We start from the raw sequence: 17,639 nt of genomic DNA, 5'->3' as shown, positions 1-17,639 counted from the left end.
TTGCTTTACGTGTGGTCAGGGGACGTCTCGACAGCCGCGGCCGGATAGAAGCTACAGCGGGGCAGCTGAGTCCGTCTGCGGCTGTAGCCTGGAGCTCACTGCCCGTTCCTGGGAGCCAAGACCGACACCATGCAGCTGGAGGCTCAGGCCGTATTGCTGGGCCCGCTGGAGGGAAGGGAAGCCCGGGAGAACCAGCACCAGGACTGAGCGGACCGGACTGTCACAGCCTGCTGAAGTTTAAATCACAGGTTTCCTAAAGGGAGTCTGGCGGGACTCGGACTGTGGATGACGAAACATGACTTTAAGTCTCGTTAAATAAATAAATACACACAGAAATAAATGAATCAATAGTGGAGGAGTGAGCCTGGACATTTCAGTCTGTTTAAACTTCACTTTGAAGCCGAAACTCTTAGTTCAGAAGGGTGAAGTTTCCATTTGTACTCATATCTGTGAAGTAATTATAATAAATATTCTTTGTATTAACACATTAATTAGTCTCTTTGTCAACAACAACATCGCATGAGATTTTGACGATTTATAGTGATTTTATTTCCGTTAGACCTTTGCCTACATTGACGCTGATGCATTAAAGAGGAGTGCCTCCCCTGTTCCAAGATGGCAGCTCTATTAACGCATTCGTTCCAATGAACTTCCGTAGTCAAGGCGACATCTGTATATATCTATGCTCCACAACGACAACACCTCATCACTTCCGTGTCACTTGTGTTGTATGTGGTACATTCCCTTTCCGTGAAGAATCTGTCATTTGTAAATGTGTTTCAGGACTGGTAAAAGTGTTTCATTCTTTGTAATGTTGCTTTGCACTTCCCGGCCACCGTACATTTCCCCCTCTTGCCATGGGAAGGTTATGAAGTGACATAATTACGCCTAGTGAGAACGCGGTGTTGGGGTACTCCGTGTTTACGATGATTAGCTACACAGAACTTTATGCCTGCTAAACATGTTAGCATTTAGCTCAATGCACGTCTTTATCTGAGGCTAAATTTACACGACCACGTCTTGGTTTAAAAACGAATTAGATTATATTAATAATTTGCGTGGAGGAAGCCCGGGGCATCCTTCTGCAGTCAGGCTTAGAGGGAGGGCTCGCCTACAGGTTATGGGGGGATGACTCGGACTGTTTTCTGTGCATATCTGTGCAGCATGTTCTGGACACTCGGGCGGAAATAGGGGAGGAGCTGTCACCTGATCACCATCTGGTGGTAAGTTGGGTCAGGGGGTGGGGGAGGACTCTGGACAGACCTGATAAGTCCAAACCAGTAGTGTGGGTGAACTTGGAACGTCTGGAGGCCCCTGTACGACAGATCACTCACCTCAAGTGGAGCTTTTTGGGCATCCCTGTGGAGGTTGGGGGCATTAAACCTGAGTGAGCGATGTTCAAAGCTTCCATTGTTGAAGCTGAAGTGGCGGGGAGCTGTGGTCTCAAGATTTAAGGTGCCTCAAGAGGCGATAACCCTCGAACACCGGTGGTCATGGAAGCAGTTTGACTAAAGAGAGTCAGGACAGAAGACAGAGGCAGTTGCATGGTACCGACAGGCTCAAAAGGCTACAGCCTCTGCTACGATAGATGCAAGCAGCGGGTGTGTTCGAAGAATACATCTTGCATACCTCTTGCAGTACTCAAAGTACCCCTAGGGGTAATTATTCAATTCAATTTTATTTATAGTGTCAAATAGTAACTGTCGTTATCTCAGGACACTACGTAGGCGTCGATTTCGGTGGGGACGGTGGGTATGCGTACCCATCAGATTTCGTCATGAGTCATTTTGTACCCACCACTTTTTTTGAAAATGTCAAGCTCAATTTAGTTAAAAAATAAAGTTCATAACACATAATTCTTGAGTTACAGATGCCAACAAATCCACAAAAATCTCTATCCTCACAGGGCTGGCACAGCATGCGCTGGTTACACTCTTCTCTGTTCACAACTCTCCTATGCCTGTCAGGACATTCAATCACTGATCGCTGTTTAGGTACATTAAACCACGTTAAGGTTTTTCACGTTATGACTTATAAACCCCATGAGAACCGTGGGGAGTCAACCCACAGCCGCTCCGCTACCCTGCTGAAAATGTGAAGCAGAAACGCTTAATGTCAGATAACGTCCATAATAATAGGAATTTGGGTTCGATATTTTCACAGTTTTCAGTGGTTATGAGGAGCAATATGAGAGAGAAATTTGATAATCATTGATCGTTGTTAAACCACGTTAAGCTTTTTCACCTTTTCAGCGTTTTCTATGTCCCTTGACTGTCTTTCTTTTTGAAAGCTTAAGGCTTTCTTCTTCATAAAACGTGTCGGACATCATCACATTTTTGAATACATTTTTATTAATTTACATTAGTAAGCTACAGGACAGCGTCTTTCAAAACATGACCTGCGCGAAAGAGAAAAAAATGAATGCGTCATTGTACCCAGCACTTCTGGAAATGTACTTCTGAATGCGTCTGTGTCCCCAGCACATTTCAAACCAAACTGACGCCCATGGGACACTATACCGATAGATTAGGTCTAGACCAGTGTTGGTCATCTTACTTTAAAAAAGTAATTAGTTACAGTTGCAAATTACTTCTCCAAAAAAGTAATTGAGTTAGTAACTCACCAACCACATTGTAAAAGTAATTAGTTACTTAGCAAAGTAACTGTGACGTTATTTTTTATGTTCTATAATGCTATTATATATAACGCCTTGGTCACCTGTTGCTGACCTGAAAAACCGAGCGTTGCTTGTTTTAACAGAGTGGCTCCGTCTCCTTCTCTGGAGCTCACGCTAGCTGCATTTGGGCTTGGGCTTGGGTTAGCAGCAGCAGCAAGTGTCGTGTTAGCATGTGTTGATGTGAGGTGCTTCATAAGATTGGAGTTGCTTGAGGATAAAGTCTTTTTTCCTGGGCGTAGCGTGCATGTTACATAAACATTCTTGCCTTTAATTTCAATGAGCGAGAAGTAGTGCCGGTACTTCCAGTTTGAGAACACTACCTTTGAATTCCCCTGGCTCGTTGCCATTGTCGCTGTCTGGTGTTTAGTGGTAGTCAGAGTGTGCAGTGAGACAGCGTGAGCAGGGCATCCGCCCACCCAGCCAATCATCATCGCATTTGCAACGGTGTCATCATCCCCCCCCCCCCCTGCTCTCTCCAGGCAGCTGATGTGTAGCCAAAGCCTACCTCATTCAACCAAATTGTAGTAACACGCCACTTTACATTCTCAGTAACGATAACGGCGTTGCAACAATGGGAAAAGTAATTAATTAAATACTCCGTTACTAAAAAAATAACGCCGTTGGTAACGCTGTTATACTTAAACACTGTTACTCCCAACACTGGTCTAGACCACACTATGATTTAAAGAGATCCAACGATTCTTGGTCATGAGTGAGGGGACAATGGAGTGGGAGTATCGGAGCAGCTGGGGCAGTATTGCATTCGCTTTACCGCACCGTTGTGACAAAAAGAGAGCTGAGCTGGAATTCAGCTGAGCACTAATTCAACAATCGAGAGTGAACATGCTCCTCTGTGATTGAACTGCTAAGGTTGTCTTCATCTGGAAATCTGTCTGAATGTGAGGAGAGCCAGATGTATCTGCAAGAAAATAAAACATCAGCTCGGCAGATTTGTTTGGTTCACAGGCCATGAAAAACACCTTAATATTTTTTTCCATGTTGTGTTGTCTGTGTTGCAGTCATGGCGTTCCCTCGGCTGTCTGCCTCCATGCTGTTGGCTTCATTGATCCTTCTTCTCTACTGGACGACATCCTCAGCTCGGTCACATGATCCCACGTCCTCCGTCATCTCACCATCCTACAGGGTGAAGAGAGACCTGGATTTCGAAGCCAGACCAAAAGTGCAATTATCTATGGAAGCGGCAAAAGAAGCCCTCCCTGTAATCAAAAAAGTGATTGAAAAGATCGATATCAAAGCGTTGTCAGCTGTGATGAAAGGTCTCTCCAAATTCGCCAGCTTGGTGCCCGGCATCGGAAGTCTGGTTCCGTCTTTCATCAACATGGTCTTGATCTTCATCCCTCAGGATGACCCGGTGCTGAACGAGGTGAAGAAAGGGTTTGAAGAAGTGAACAGGAAGTTAGACTCACTCTCCATCCAGATCTCCAACCTGGCAACAGACGTAGAATGGTTTAACTACGCCAGCGTCTACTCTCAAGACGAGCTCCACATCCTCAACGCCTGGAAGAAGTTCAATGACCTTCTTCAGAACAGTCAGTTGGTACAAAATGAAGAGCAGAAACTCCGACTGGCAGAGATATTCGTCAACTACTACGAGAACACAGGAACTGAAGCCAGTGTGGCCAACCTCTTCCATTACCTGACGGTCAAAGACACGTCTCTCAGTGGAAACCTCAACGAACTGCTGAGGAAGAAGTTTAAATGTGACTTTAAAGAGATCGGCAAATATAACGTCTATTTCAGCAGTTTGCTGTGGAAGGGGATGGTGCTGAACCAGTTCTACTGGAAACTGATCGGGTTGGATTCATCAGGTATAGAAGCCAAACACACCCAGATGTTCAAGAACGTCTATGAGGCTCAGAAATCAGCTCTGGAATACTGCCTGACCAACCACATGGAGTATGTGAAGGAAGACGTGGTGGAGATCAGCAAAGGACTCAGTGCTGACAACAAACAAGCCATCGCTGATAAGGTGAAAAAAGCTCTGGATAAGAAGTACAACTGGTACAACTGGGTGGTGCTGGTGTACAACACAAACCAGGCTGATTATTACATACTATATAATCTGACTAAGATTACAGAGGACACGCCCCTCACCGTCGCTGTGGGATACACTCTGATAGCAGGAAAAATAAATGAAACACTAGTTAAAGACGTAGCCACGTGGTGCTTAACAAAAAAAGTGAAAGAGTGCAAAATAGTGGATAAAGACTTCAGTTATGCCCGCTTTGGTCCATATGTTTTTCCGGATAGATCATTTGATTTGTATGATTATGCTAAAGTGACACATGCTGCCTATGGGGAAGAGTTTGCTGTGGCTCCAGCACCCTTTCACCAAAATGACTGTGAGTGGAGTACCAAGTGGTGGACCCATACAAGAAAGATGTCCATCTATTACTCCCGGAAGGAGGATGTCTGCCAAAGTGAAACATGTAGCAACAATGGAACGTGCAATCGGCTGCTGGACTCCAATGAATGGATGTGTGAGTGTCCAGATGGTTACTATGGTGAGAGATGTGAAGAGAGAACCCCCACTGGCATCGCTATAGCGGTCGATATACCAGTTGTACCTGATATCGGCACCATTGACACCAAAATGAAAAAGATGGAGATCAAACTGGAAAACAAACTGGATCAGATTCTCAAGTATATCAATAACAGAAATCGTGGCTAGTAGGAGATATCTGCAGACCGCTGAAAGACAACAGGAACGATGACTCACTGCCAACGGACAAACTGAACACACATCAACTGACTGAGCATCTGAGAATGGCACCGTGAAGGAAGAACATGTAAACAATGCTCATTAAAGACTCAATTATGTTTAGGCAACAAATCTAGCCTGTAAACCTTCCTCCCAACGGTGAAGCATGTCGGTGTCAGAGATGAGTTGTTTCTTTAGAAAGCTGGAGGATGATGTGTTGATCTGTTGTTCTGTCCTCTGTTAACTGTTAAGTTGCTGCAGTCTGTTTCAGCTCAGTGTAACGCTGTTGTTCCTGATACGACCACCAGATGGAGATAATGTGACAAGAAACAAATAAAAGAATTACTAACTAAAGACTCGCTCCTTGTTTTTTGTAACTAAACTTGTGAATATTCTGATTTGTTTGAATAAAAAGCACAATATAACAGTGGGAATTGAAGACCACCTTCCATATTTTTTAAATGAATGTCTTTTTCTGGTTGTTTTAGACTTTAATATTCATCACTATGACACACAGCAGCTGGACCAATCACAGCTCACTTAACCTATCATATCTTATTATTATCTGGATATTTAATGAGGGTTTGCCCTCAGATGATGATCTGATTGGATTGAAGCAGCTCTGATGTAACGTCTCCTAAAAACATTCATTCACATTTTCTAGCGGAATTTTCTAGTTATTATTATTATTATTCTAAATATATATATATACTACTGAACTCTTGCTCTGCATCCCGGTGCTCTGCAGACAATTAACCTACTACATTGCACATAAAGTAGGCTATCTGTACATGTTGTTCATACATTGTTCATGTTACATAGCCATATTTATTCTGCTCCTATAACACTGCACTATATTTCTTGTCCTGCCTATGCACAACCTGTCTATACCTTTCTATACTTTGTATATCACATTCTTTTTTTGCACTTCTGGTTGGACACAAACTACATTTCGTTGTCTTTGTACTTGTACTCTGCACAATGACAATAACGTTTAATCTAATCTAATACTTGAAACTAGAAACATGCACATTGTAGCAGAGTCTCCTTTGCTGAGGGTGATTAACCTGGTGAATGCTAAAAAGGCTCTGTGTGAACTGATTACTTGTTGACTATTTATGAAATATATTAAACAATTGCGTAAGGGAAATAAAAGACATTGGTACAGTAGTCAGAAATGTGTTAATATAGGCCTATTAACAATTTGTTTACTACTACTGTAAGGCCTTTTTTCATTGAGCCCCTGCCACCCAAAATGTCTGTGCATGTCCCATGTTGGACCCCCAGAAGCCACCTCCCCCATCCGGCTCCACACCTGAGTGTGTTACTAAAATCATATCTAAATATGAGGAAACAAAACCTAAAAAAAAGAACGGCGGTGAAGAGGCGGAGCAACACTGGACAGACAACATTCCAACTTCAGTTTCCTTGGAATGAATTATTAATTATAACCTTTTTTGTTTCTTCTTGTTTTTGGCTATTATTTAGTTAGTGATGCAACATTTTTGCTAGCCACTATTTTGTGGGAAATTACATTATTATAAATATAATTTTATTTGATTAGAGTTGACTGTGGTGTCTACAATTCACTTGAACTAGAATTAGAACCTTTTTAAATATAAATGACCACCCAAATGTAGGCTCTAACAGTGATGAAATATTCAGCTGTGATAAGGTCGCGTGTAAACCTCCTCATGTATGAAAACATGCAACCGATTAAGACATTAAAAGCAGGCACTTCAGTTAATGACAGTTAAGTTAAGATTTGCTTTAGACACACACACACACACACACACACACACACACACACACACACACACACACACACACACACACACACACACACACACACACACACTTTTCAGTACTTTTTTTTTTAAACATACAATATATTTATTGGGTTTTTGTTTTCTTTACAACATAGATATTTGGGTTAAAGTGGTGCAGCTTGATAGGAGTAATGTACCGTCTACTCAGCCATTTATATTGCAACAGTATAGAATGTGTGTTTACTGATTGGGTTTTTACCAAAGAGCAGGCTTCTGACCATTCTTCCTCTGATACATTTTCATCTAAATCCATATTCCAGGCCCGTAAAATATTATTTGAAGACTTATTAGATCCGCTAACAAACTGATTGTAAAGCACAGACACCTGTCCCCTAGCTCTTAAATATTTTAAAGTAATGTCTTCTAAAAGGGACAAGGGTGGGAGCGCGGTCCGCGTCTGCTATGGAGCCATAACGTGAGGTACAAGGTAATGGAGCCTTTTATACATTGTCGTGTTTCTTTAGAAATAAACAACGGACAAATAGAGTCTTTAAACGCTTCAGATGTAAAGGTATTCTCTGTCAAAGTGACGTCAGAATGAATGGCAGTCAATGGGATGCTAACGGGATGCTAACGGGAGGTGATGGCTTGGTAGCATCAAAATGGCTCCATAGGAGGTTAGCGGTCCAAGGAGAAGCTGACCCTCTTGGTTTTTATATATATTTATATATATATCTGTTATTTTGGTCTTACGTGTTAAGATCAAAGTTGACTAAAACCAATGAGCTCTGGACAGGAAGTAACATTAACATGTCAAAATAAAAGTTTAAGAGCTTCAATAACAGAAGAACGAGGCACTTTATGAATACATTGTTTGCCTGTAGCTTGTCAGATTAGGGTAAAGTTAGCTATTTAGGGTTATATAAAATTTTTAATTATTTAATAATAATTTTAAAATCACATGAAATCTACATTCATCTATTATGTAATATATATATATATATATATATATATATATATATATATATATATATATATATATATATATATATATATATATATATATATATATATATATATATATATATATATATATATATATATATATATATATATATATATATGTGTGGCAGTTATTGACTAGTTACTCTTATCTTACACCAGCCAGTAAAAAGGAATATAACACTTGTGTTGTCTTCGGGTTAAATGTGTCGTGTTTTCAACGTGTCTTATAAGAAATATGTGTTTCTTTCTTTTTTTTAAAGATTTTTTTGGGGCATTTTAGGCCTTTATTTGTATAGGACAGCTTAGATTTGAAATGGGAGAGAGAGAGAGAGGAGGAATGATATGCAGCAAAGGGCTGCAGGTCTGAGGTGAACCCGTGGCCGCTGCGTCGAGGAGTAAACCTCTATATATGGGTGACCACTCTACCAGGTGAGCTAAGCAGGCGCACGAAAAACATGCCTACCAAGAGCCTGGGTCTGTCCAAGGTTTCTCCCTAAAAGGGAGTTTTTCCTCAACACTGTTGCATTTATGCATTTATGCATGCTCTTGGGGGAATCACTGGAGTTGTTGGGTCTTTGTAAATTATAGAGTGTGGTCTAGACCGACTCTATCTGTAAAGTGTCCTGAGATAACTTCTGTTATGATTTGACACTATAAATAAAATTGAATTGAATATACCAGTCTGTTATAATCCAAAACAACTAATCGTATATATCCTCATTTTACTTAGAAATTAGGTATAATTCATGTAAATGAGGTCTGTTGACCATGAATGCAAAATGAATGAATGAAGTTGGATAAAAGGGGTAACCCAGAATTGAGTGATACATTACTTCATGCTTTATGAAATGGTCAATTTTGTTATGCCAATAACATTTATAATGACCCAATTCATAAGACAACACAAGGGCTAAACCACTTGACCACTTCAATGAAAAGGCTTCTTTTTATTGCAACTCTGCAGAATATTCATGTGACATGGTTGACCAACTTAACTGCCATTCATTTGAGTGTGATGAAGAACTCTTGCAGATACAACTGGGCCACATTGCAAACCTCTCATCATATTAGTGAGGAAGCTGCCGTGTTGCTTCTCTCATCCTGGTCTCCTCAGGCTCTGCAGACTGGACCACACTTTTTTACAGGTTTACTGTTAGAATATTACAGTAGGCCACTTTGCTGATTCATATTTGCCACTTGAGTCCACAGCACCATACAATATATGATAAACATGCACCAGCCTTTGTGAAAGTGTATGTTCTGAGAGAGAGAGAGAGAGAGAGAGAGAGAGAGAGAGAGAGAGAGAGAGAGAGAGATCTTGGTTGTAACATTAAACGTTTGCATGATTCTGTGCCATCTGCTGCTGCGCCGAAAATACAATGGCAGTAAATATTTATATTGGTTACCAGGAGATGTCAGTTATCTTGATCAGAAAAATAATGCATTGCAAAGTCAGGACTGGTACCAATTATTTAATTTACAACACACACATGTACACAAGCACACAGCAGCACATAGTTTTTGTTATTTAGTTCTTTGAGTTTTATGTTATTTTGGTGTTATGTTCTAAGCCTTATGTGCTTTAGTTCACTTGTTCATTCCGTTCCATTCCATTAAATGACATGTCATTTAGCTGGCGCTTTTGAAAGGGAGGGGAACATGTTTGTTTTTTTTAGTGGAGAGGGAAACCGGAGCACCTGGAGAAAAAAAAAACCATGCAGACACGGGAAGAACATGCAAACTCCATGCACAAAGGCCCCGGGCCACCAGGGTTCCAACCCAGTAGCTTCTTGCTGTGAGGCCACAGTGCTTACCATTGACCATTCCTTATTGTAATTCAACCACACAATACCTATCATGTATTATATTTTATTATCCAGTATTGGCCAACTACTGTTTCAAGGGCTTAGTATGAGCAGTGGATATCTAACGAGCTGGGGGATCCAGGCACAGGCCCAGCAGTGAGGAGGTCCACCATGCTCACCATGAACTCTGGTCCAGTCTGCAGGGCCTGAGGAGACCAGACCAAAATGAGAGAGTCTCCAGTACACTTTAACTTGTTAATTTATGTTCTTCATCACATTGACATGTTCATTGGCAGCTAATGTGGTCAACCATGTCACATACAGTATTCTGTAGAGCAATTTAAAAAAGCCCTTATATTTTTTGCCTTTTTTTACTGGCTGGTGTAAGATTAGAGTAAAAGTAGTCAATAACGCCACACATAATGCTAGGGGAATGCAGATTTTATTTAAAATGTGATTTTAAAATTATTATAATCCTATTTCTATTTTAAAACAATATCCATTCTTACTCCCTTTGTGGCTATTAATGAATGTTGCTCAATTAAATACTTTATATAACCCTAAATAATTAACTGTAGCTTAATCTGACAAGCTACAGGCAAAAGCTAAAGTACATTGTTCTTCTGGCAGTTATTACAGCTCTCATAGTTTTATTTTGACACGTTAATGTTACTTTCTGTCCAAAGCTTTGGTTTTAGTCAACTTTGATCTTAACACGTAAGACCAAAATAACAGTATAAACGAGATCTGTGTTCCATCAGATTTTCAATGATTATGGACATTATAAAAATGAGCCCGTATTCTCGCTCTTGGGTTAAAACGGAAACATGAATAGCAAAAAAACAACAGTTGAAAAACGAGCAGCATGGTTAATTTTTAATTTCTATGGACATTGAAAAAACGAGAAAACGGAGCTCATACTTTTGTTTTTCATCGACCCGTTTTTTCGTTTTGGGTTTAAAACGAAAAACGGATTATAATTTAGTACCCTGACCATTATGCCAAATCCTTATTGGATTTTTTTTCAAGAAAGGATTTGGGGTATTTTTAAGAAGGGAGAGAAGGGGCAGCCCTGTCTCGTTCCTCGGTTAACCCTAAATGGTGTTGACACAAGTCCATTAGTTAGTATTTCAGCTCATGGGTTAGAATACAAAAGCTGGACCCATCTGAGAAAATTTACACCCAGACCAAATCTTTGCAGCACATCAAATAAGTATTGCTGTACAGAATAAGTATAATAATAAGTACAGAAGATAAACTAAAACATGAAATAAAGTGAACATTTTAGAAGTTCAAATGGCTGCATTTTAATAAGGTGTAGTCTTAATCATAATAAAAAAAATGTAAGTGCTAGAAGCTTGTAGGATTGTGTAGTAGATGGGAGATGTTATATATGTCATATTGGAGTTGTCCCTAGGTGGCAGTAGTGGCTCATTTTGGAGCAGGGGGTGTTGAGTGGCACGGGGCTGTTCTGTAGATGTTGGGTTATGAGAGCGCCAAACTCATAATAATCGTAATGCCTATTCAAGTGTTTCAGTAAATCTAGATAAAGCTACCCTGCTGTCTTCCTTTACAAGGATCTTACAGATTAGCTTGCACCTAATTTACTTTAACCCGATATAGTTATGTTTAGCCTACATAAACAAACTATGGTTTTACTAGAAAAGTGCTTTATGTGGGTGAAATCTCAATGTTGCGTGTTAAACTGGTATTTCAATTTGCAGTGTGATAGAATGATAACTGTACATTGTAGCATACTGCCCAAAAGATACAGAGTGTAATATACAGTGTTTCATTTTTAGTGTTTATTGATGGGAAGATGGATCTGTACTGGGACCAGGAACGGACCTTCATGGGCCCTTGTTTCAACAACAAGCCAACCCAGCGGCTGGTTACTACTTGGACCAGGGGCTCATGACCTCAGTTAACTTGGTGTGCGTGTGTGTTATTAAACCCTGAGGGCTGTGCTAACATCTTTCTTTCTTTTTCTTTTCTGATTCAGATATCAGCCAGGTGGGAACCACCGCCCCACTGCCTTCAAACGCCACACTGCCTGCCACTGCCTCACTTGTCGCCAACAAGACTTTCTTGAAGGACCAAACTTTATTCCTAATTGACCTCATGTGGCTGCAAATAGAGGCAGAGGGTAAGGGCCCTCCCAGGTCCCTCCATGACCTGAACCAGCGCCTGAAGCTGGCCAGGAAGTCCAAGAAGCTGCTGTGGGAGGATATTGCTGGCAAGCTGAGTGACCATTTCAAGCAGACCTTTGTGTAAGACAAGGTGGCTCGCAAATGGAACACGTTGGTGGAGGCCTACAAAAAAGTGAAGAACAACAATTCGTCCACAGGAAGGGGCCCTAGTAAATTTCAGTTTTTTGCTGAGATGGATGACCTCTTGGGAGGTCACCATGATATCGTCTTCCCTGTTGTGGGAACAACCATCACCTCCTCCGTCCTCCTGCGTTCCTCCTCCCACTATTACCACCATGCCCCCTGACACCCCAAGGAGGCCACGCAAGCGCCAGAGGGAGGATGACCTGTTGGCATTTCTTAGGGAGTCCGAGGCAGCCTCCCAAGCGGCCCAGATGGTGGGCAAGCAACTAAGAAAAAATATAAAGTTATGTTAGGAAAGTGTTATCTATCTAGCCTAACTGTGGGTTTTAGGTTTAGGACAGTTCTAGGTACGACTTAAAGGGGGAGAAAATTGACACTGAAACTGTTTAAAAGGTGTAAAAATGTATTAGATGACAATAGTCACAACTACTTGTTGCCATCCTCCTCTCTTGGACATCCCTCTGGGTGTACATCACAGCCATTCACAGCTCCAAGGGCAAGGTTGTGCAAGAAGCATGCAGCCATGATAATCATTACCACAATGTCCATCCTGGTGTTCTGCAGGTCTCTTAAGCGCCGCCACTTGCACTTCATCCTGCCAAATGCCTGCTCAACGATGACCCTCCCCCGACTGATGTTGAAATTTTGCTGGTGGTCGGCATCGGTGAGGGCCCCGTTGACACGCTTTGGTGTTATAATGAAGGGGAAGACCTGACCAATATAGGCACTGTCCCCAAGCAGACGATAGTCCCCCATCTTCTCCTGCCATTCAGTGTAAAAAGTGGAGCCCCGCAGCATCCTGGCATCGTGCACCCTGCCTGGTGGTCCAGCAAAGATGTCAATGAAGCAGGCTTCATCATTGACAATTCCCTGGAGGAGGACAGAAGCAGTAGTAGTAGTAGGACTTCCTGTTGATGTAATCCCCTCCTCTGATGGGTGGCCTCTGGACCCTGATGTGGCAACCATCTATCGCCCCAATGACTCCATCGAGGCCAGAGATGTGCTTGAAGACAGCAGAAGACCTCTTCTCACGGCCCCTTGACCAAGACACAAAATTTGTTCCGATCCCTGACATGATGGTCAGCACTTGAAGGATGGCTCTGTGCGTCGCAGACTGGGCAGCATTAAATTTATCAGAGATCTCTCTGTAGCTGTTCTGGTTAGCCACATACCAGAGAAACATCGGGACCTTTTTGGGAACAGGCAAGGGGGGAAGTCCATGGCTGTGTTCGCTGTGCAATCCCCCCTCCTGAAGCAAGTCGAAGGAGCTGCTCAAACCTGGCTCTTCTGATCCGAGAATGACGGGCAAATGTGTAGTCATCCATATCCAGCATGATCTCCCACTCCGTTCCAGACTTGAGGATAATCTGCTGTCTGGACAGCAGCACGGCTGATACCACAGCCCTATGTGAATGAGAAAAAGAAATAGAGATTAAAAAAACTGCCGTTAATACATGTCTTTTAACTCATGTAACAGTGCGTCTACTACAAAGTTGGCATCTTGCACAAGTTGTCAAAAACATGCATGAAACATTACCTTTAGCTTTTAAGTGCATCTATTTATGACGACACTAGCAACACTACAAGGAGTTCAATATCACCTTTAGCGACCTCGCCACTGTTTGTTTTTAGCCCATTTCCTGCTAACTGGCGTGCTAGCTGGCGTGCTAGCTAGAGAGCTAGCTAAAATGATCTACTATAACGTGGCTCAAACTTGACCAAACATACTGAAATATGAGCATACCTTCTGCGTCTTGTGTCCTCTTCCTGGATTTCTTCCTCGGTGTTGTGTAGGTGAAGCACATACTTATTTTGGAGCGCCTGGTACTCAGCCAGTGCTACCGTAGTAACAGCTTTCTGGGTGGCATCCATGTTTTTTTCTCCGTCGATAGTTCCAGAACATCCACGTTTTACATTAGCTAATTTTAAACTCTTCAATAAAAGGAACTCCGAGGTATCTGCCCAACTGCTTATGATGTGTAGTTTTTTTTACCCATATTGTTGATGTATTTCAATGGGATGATAAAAAACATGGTTTTTGAGGAACATGGAATATTAAATGCGAACAACTTTTCATTACAATGATATTGCAAGAAAACAACCTCACCGGGTCATTTTTGACCCACTTATGCATCTATGGGTTAATGTGGTAAAGTCTTGTAGCTTTGTAACTACCACCATTGGATTCCCTGGCCCTGAAAATGTGGGTTTAGCAGTTAAAAATCAACATTCCAGCTTATTCAGAAGACAAGATATTACAAATTTAAGTTTTACGATGGCCATTTAAAAGAAATTCAATATGGCCGCCACATAAACATCTGGGCAAATGCAAATATTGATTTTCTGACTCCTTATACAATAACCTTTCCAAAAATGTATAGTTTAGCAAATCCACAAAAATTCCCACAAAAACATATAGTGAACCTGACTATAAGTGCAACATGTATTTCTTTTTTATAGCATTATCTTTTTAGCAAAGGTGCAGTCGGAAGAGAAGTGTTTTTAGCCTGCGGTGGACGATGACTTTCAGCTGTCCTCTGATGTCAACGAGAAGCTCGTTCCACCATTTCTCGTTTTTGGGTTAAATGGCCTTTTGAATGGGAGTGCTAGAGGTACTTTTATGTTAGCCTCAAAATAGCTATTTTTAAAAGACTAAGAAGGCTCGACACAACATGAGACTTTGCTCCAAGTATCACCAGGGAGTATACACCTTAACTCCACCAGTGACCAAGATATCCTAAATCTGTGGCTACTTGTTTTGATATCGACTTGTTTTGACTGCCGAGGTGGTAGCTGCCGGAAACAACAAGAGCTACGGTGAGTTGTTCAAAACATTTCTTTTTAGTAAACTCTGGGTACGCAACCAATGTTGTCAGTGCTTTGGTTAAGGTGTAGAGCCCCTGGTGATACTTGGAGCAAAGTCTCATGTTGTGTCGATCCTTCTCGACTATTTCAATTCATTTTTTTGCATCCATCTGTGACCTGATAGTATAGCATAAAGTGGTGAATCTCCCACTCCCAATGCAACAGAAAAACTGACAAAAGCATATTTTGCATAATTAAACATAAACATGGGCTGAAATAGGAAACTGTGGAATCAACGATTTCAGTATTTTTTCAATAATTTCAACCACTTCAATCACTTAGGTCTTGTTATGTGTTATAGAGGAGACTTTTTTGAGACTAGATCCGTTGAAAGACTTTCTGTTGCAGTTTGTTTGGGGTGATGTTGCATAATGCCTGTACTATGAGAGAAAGTGTCAGAATGTAGGTGGAGTGAGTGTGGACACTTTCTCTGTCAGCTGGAGACCCAGGGCTGGAAGAAGTATTCAGACGCACTTCTGGGCCGAATCGCCAATATAACTTATAGGCCTTTTTTTTTTCTTTTTTTGGCCGCGCCGGTCCATAAAGAACTGACAGCGGCCCATTGGTTAATTTTCTTTATTGGCACTGGCCTGACCCAATCAAATCCAGGAACCCCCTTCCCAGCCTCTCCCGGCCCTGAGACACGAGGTGTAATAGTTATGCTGGAAGTTTAGCATCCATGACCACCAAAGCGCAAGGGAGGTGCCGAGAAATTACAGGAGAAAAAGATTAAGAATCTACAGGCGGACTCCTCAAAATGTGTCTACATTTCTGACATGTTTGGGGCTGTAGTAGCTGCTTCAACATCAGCATTACCTGAAGTAGAGGAAGGAGGAGAGGTGGCTGGCTATACAGAGAAGCAGAAACAACATCATGACAGGGAAGAAGCCGAGGAGGAAGAGAGTGACCATGACAGAGCCGTGGGAGCGAGTGAAGAAAAGATGGAAGACGTGGTAAGGAGTAGGCAAATTAACAGGGACTCTCAGGAAGGGAGGGGCTGTGTGTGTTTGTGTGTGTGTCCGCGCGTTATGTGCGTCTCCCGTCATAACAACAACAAGTAGTTTGGCTGTAACATTAAAGTTAACAGCTGTCAGGTAACCTGACTGGAAAGTCTGTGTGATCTATAACATCAGTGTTGATACCAGAGATGGGGACTCGAGTCTGAGACTCGGACTCGAGTCGCACTTAAGTCGCACAAACAGCTGACTTCAGACTTGACTCGGACTCGACCCAAAAGACTTCAGACTTGACTTGCGACTCGACCCAAAAGACTTCAGACTTGACTCTGACTCGAGCTTCGAGACTCGTCAACAACCTATTTTCATGCAATTATTGCTTTTTAAATCTAAATTGATTTATGTATTTCTATTTTCTTTTATTGGCGCATATACGTTGAGGAAACGCATGACGAGCTGCGTGTCCCTTGGCCTTTGCCGTAATGTGCAATGTACGCATGCACTATGCGGCGCGCGCACAAATCAAAAAATACATTGACGATGGCGACACCACGTCCTTCTGGATGTATTTCCCCCAAAGAACACTACACATATGTCAGTTTTATGCAGATTTTATTAGTGTCAAGCAAAATAATTTCCCATGTCCATCTACAGGTTTACAGAATTCACCAATGCTAAAAAAGGTACTATTGGAGAGGGACAGAGCAGCATTGAGTCCTTCATTATTCAGCCAAGAGGTGTGCAACTGTATCATCAGGGACATCCTAGGCAGAAGGCCATCACTGAATCAATCATTAATGAACTCATCATTTCATGCAACCACTGTCATTGATTGACAAGCCCAGCTTCAGAAATTTTCTGTCAGTGGTAGATGAAAGATATTGTCCAGTAAGTAACAAGAAGACTGAATAAGCTTGCAACAGACAAAGAGGCCAAGATCAAATCAAAATTAGAGAAAACAGACACTGTGTCTGTTACTGTGGACATCTGGACCGACAGGACCATGCATGGCTTTTTAGGAATTACTGCCCACTTCATGGAGCTAGACAGAAGCAACCCAAGACTCCAGTCAGTTCTATTAAGCTGTGAAAGATTCACAGGGTCTCACACTGGTGAGAGGATTAGTGAACAATTTGAGGAAGTATGTGATAACTTCAACATAAAGCACAAATTAGATTACATTATCTGTGACAACGCTTCAAACATGAAGAAAGCCTTTACGGTTTGTTTTCCCTCTGCTACAAGTAGCGAAGATGATAACCTGGAAAATGGCGACCTGTGGGAGGACGTAAATGAGGATAACCAGGATGATGTGGAATCCATCCAGAGCAGCTGCCGGCAAAAACAACTTCAGTGCTTTGCACATTCGCTGCAGCTCGTTGTGCGGGATGGACTTAAAGATATAAAAGTTCTGAACAGAGCAATGGCAAAGGTGACAAAATTTTGCACTTTACTGCATTCTACTTGTGGCCTAAAAGAGGCATTTGAAGCAGAGTATGGAGCCAAC

The 17,639-nt window shown here is 41.8% G+C and overlaps 1 protein-coding gene across 1 annotated transcript; it reads left to right on the top strand.

The window, feature by feature from the left end:
- The first annotated feature begins 3,698 nt into the window (after positions 1 to 3,698).
- Positions 3,699 to 5,717, top strand: LOC144530194 (uncharacterized). The gene has a single exon (XM_078269668.1). The coding sequence runs from the start codon at positions 3,699 to 3,701 to the stop codon at positions 5,367 to 5,369; it is 1,671 nt and encodes a 556-aa protein (XP_078125794.1). The 3' UTR covers positions 5,370 to 5,717.
- Positions 5,718 to 17,639: the final 11,922 nt, after the last annotated feature.

The sequence above is a fragment of the Sander vitreus genome, chromosome 15 (assembly GCF_031162955.1).
Source record: "Sander vitreus isolate 19-12246 chromosome 15, sanVit1, whole genome shotgun sequence".
Taxonomy (NCBI): domain Eukaryota; kingdom Metazoa; phylum Chordata; class Actinopteri; order Perciformes; family Percidae; genus Sander; species Sander vitreus.
The sequence above is the reverse complement of the archived record's forward strand: the minus strand, read 5'-3'. Positions and strand labels throughout refer to the sequence as shown.

Coding starts and splice junctions, on each gene's coding strand:
- LOC144530194 (XM_078269668.1), top strand. CDS start 3,699: ATGGCGTTCCCTCGGCTGTCTGCCTCCATGCTGTTGGCTTCATTGATC.